General features: G+C 33.2%; 1 protein-coding gene across 1 annotated transcript in view; it reads left to right on the top strand.

Moving 5' to 3' along the window:
* The window catches only part of LOC103266464 (gamma-aminobutyric acid receptor subunit gamma-1), a 57,457-nt gene extending 55,253 nt beyond the window's left edge, over positions 1-2,204 (top strand). The window contains exons 6-7 of the mRNA XM_008064099.2: positions 1,765-1,902; positions 2,026-2,204. Of these exons, the coding sequence (XP_008062290.1) occupies positions 1,765-1,902; positions 2,026-2,204 (317 nt within the window). The remainder of the gene's footprint in view (positions 1-1,764; positions 1,903-2,025) is intronic.
* The last annotated feature ends 613 nt before the right edge of the window (positions 2,205-2,817 follow it).

Below are 2,817 nucleotides of genomic sequence, written 5' to 3'. Positions count from 1 at the left end.
GCAGTTGTACTCATACTTAATAAGTCTAGTGGCTGTAAATATTTGTGAACATTGCAATGACAAAAATATTTTCAACACAACTAACAAAGGACTAGTATTCAGAATACACAAATAATTTTTACAAAAGACAGAAAAATAGATAAAAAACAATAAAATAATGAGCAATTGAGGGAGCAGTTCTCCAAATAAGAAATTCAATAGTATATAAATATATTTAAAATTTTTTAAATTTTAGATTCGGGGGTACACATGCGTATTCATTACATGGATATATTGTATCGTGGTGGGGATTGGATCTCAGGTGACCCATTCCCCAGATAGTGAAAAATGTGCCCCATAGGTAGTTTCTGAATCCCAACTCCTCCCCTCCCTCTCCCTTTATTAATGTCCCCAGTGTCTATTATTTTCACCTTGTGATCATTTAGAACATGTGGTGAGAACATGTGATGTTTGACTTTCTGTTTCTGAGTCAGTTTACTTAAGATGATATTCTCCAGTTCCATCCATGTTATTGCAAAGGACCTACTTTCACTCTTTTTTATGGTTGTGTAATATTCCATGGTGTATGCATACCACATTTTCATTATTATTCACTGATTGGTTGATGGGCATGGAAAGCAGTAAGGAGATTACGCAAAGAACAAAAAGTAGATATACCATTTGATCCAGCAGTCCCACTACTAGGTATCTACTCTAAGGAACAGAGGATGTTATATAACAAAGTCACCTGCACCTGCATGTTAATCACAGCACAAGTCACAATTGCAAAGATGTGGAATAAGCATATTTTTAAATGCTAGGTTTTATTAGTATTCGGGAAAATGTGAAATAGAATACACTTCATGAATCAGTAAAAATGAAGAATCATTATCAGGATTACTGAGGATATGAATTCATGTGAACTTTCATATTGTGGATAATGAGCAACTATGTTGGTATACTATTCACAGAACAAAGATTAGCACTACCTCAGAAAGTTGAAATTATATGTGAGCCATGGCCCAGTTATTCCATACCTGTATATTCTACAGAAACCCTTGTGTAGGAGGCATGTACAATAATGTTGCTAGCAGCAATGGTAGTAATAGCTAATAGGAAACATTACAAGTGACTATAATAGTAAAGTGGATACATTTTGTGCATGTTTACAACTCAACAATTTAGCTACAATAAATTAGAAGATGTTAAATAATGTATTAAGTATGACAACAATTAAGCAAAATTCAAAAACATCCCAAACTAAGCTATAGTTTCCAGAGATTCATATTAACAAATCTATAACAATAAAACAAGGGAAGGATTATCACAGAGATCAGGATTGTTGTTACCTCTAGATTTCAAGGCTAGTACTGTATTGGGATAAACACAAGGACTCTTCTAGATGCTAGCAAGGTTCTATTTCTTGATTGAAGTGGATTACATGATTTATTTCTGTTTGATCAGTATATGATTATTCTTTAAACTCACATTTACCAGCTACTTGGAAGGCTGAGGCGGAAGGATCGCAGGAGCCCAGCCGGTCGAGGCTGCGGTGGCCGGGAGTGGCCACTGCACTCCAGTCTGGGTGACAGAGTGAGACTCCAACTCAATAAATAAATAAATAAACTCACATTTATATTTTATGCAGATTTTCTGTATTTGGCATATATCTTATAATAGAAAAAAGGAAGTTTTAAGTGTTCATCTTTGCCTAATGTTAGTTATTGCAGGGGTATCGGGTTCTGATCTTGCTAATTTATATGTTTTACTTTAATTTTTCTCTAGATGGATACCCTAAAAATGAAATTGAATATAAGTGGAAAAAGCCCTCTGTGGAAGTGGCTGATCCTAAATACTGGAGATTATATCAGTTTGCATTTGTGGGGTTACGGAACTCAACTGAAATCTCTCACACAATCTCTGGTAAGGAGAAAACTCTAATCAGTGAGCAATTCTAGCATTACATGACATTTGTATTAAATCTATCACTTGGGATCTGTGCTATATATATTTTATAGCTAAAATAAAGCATATCTTTTCTTCCAGGGGATTATGTCATCATGACAATTTTTTTTGATCTGAGCAGACGAATGGGATATTTCACTATTCAGACCTACATTCCATGCATTCTGACAGTTGTTCTTTCTTGGGTGTCTTTTTGGATAAATAAAGATGCAGTCCCTGCAAGAACATCACTGGGTATGACATGTAATATTATGCTATAGTATCATAGAATTCCTAAAATCATTCTAATGTGATAAATGCTTATTGTTACATGTATGAGAAATATCTTTCTAGACCACAGTCAGGTCAACATTGAAAGAAACTCATTATAATACTATTTTTAAAGGAATATATACGAAACAAGTAGAAAATAGAATTGTAAAGAACTTGAAACTTCAGACCATTTAATTTTCTTAATGGAAATCAAAGGAAGCATAGATACATGATAAGAATTGATGTATGAAAATCATACATAATCCTTAAATCTTATTTTCAAGGCTTAGGTCAAGATTTCCAATCATTCTTCATCAAGATCTTATTTTATGTTTTAGCTAAATCAGTAATAACTAGCATTTATTTGCTGGTGAATACTAAGATTGCTTTGAAATACTCTGCTCCTATAATGTTGCTAATCAACTGTCAGTGCTACCAAAAGGCAAGTAGCTGAAAGAACCAAGAAGCTTTCTGACTTCTATAATATATAAAATGTGTAAATATTTTGTTAATATTTGAGAGTTGCTTGTACAATAACATTGATTAATAGGGTAGTTTGTAATTCAGACTTGATAAAAGAGATTTTTCTCTCTGTTGCAATCTATTGCAATAATTAAATCA

This window comes from Carlito syrichta, unplaced genomic scaffold (genome assembly GCF_000164805.1).
Source record: "Carlito syrichta isolate Samal-C Ts95f unplaced genomic scaffold, Tarsius_syrichta-2.0.1 Scaffold307196, whole genome shotgun sequence".
Lineage (NCBI taxonomy): Eukaryota > Metazoa > Chordata > Mammalia > Primates > Tarsiidae > Carlito > Carlito syrichta.
The sequence above is the reverse complement of the archived record's forward strand: the minus strand, read 5'-3'. Positions and strand labels throughout refer to the sequence as shown.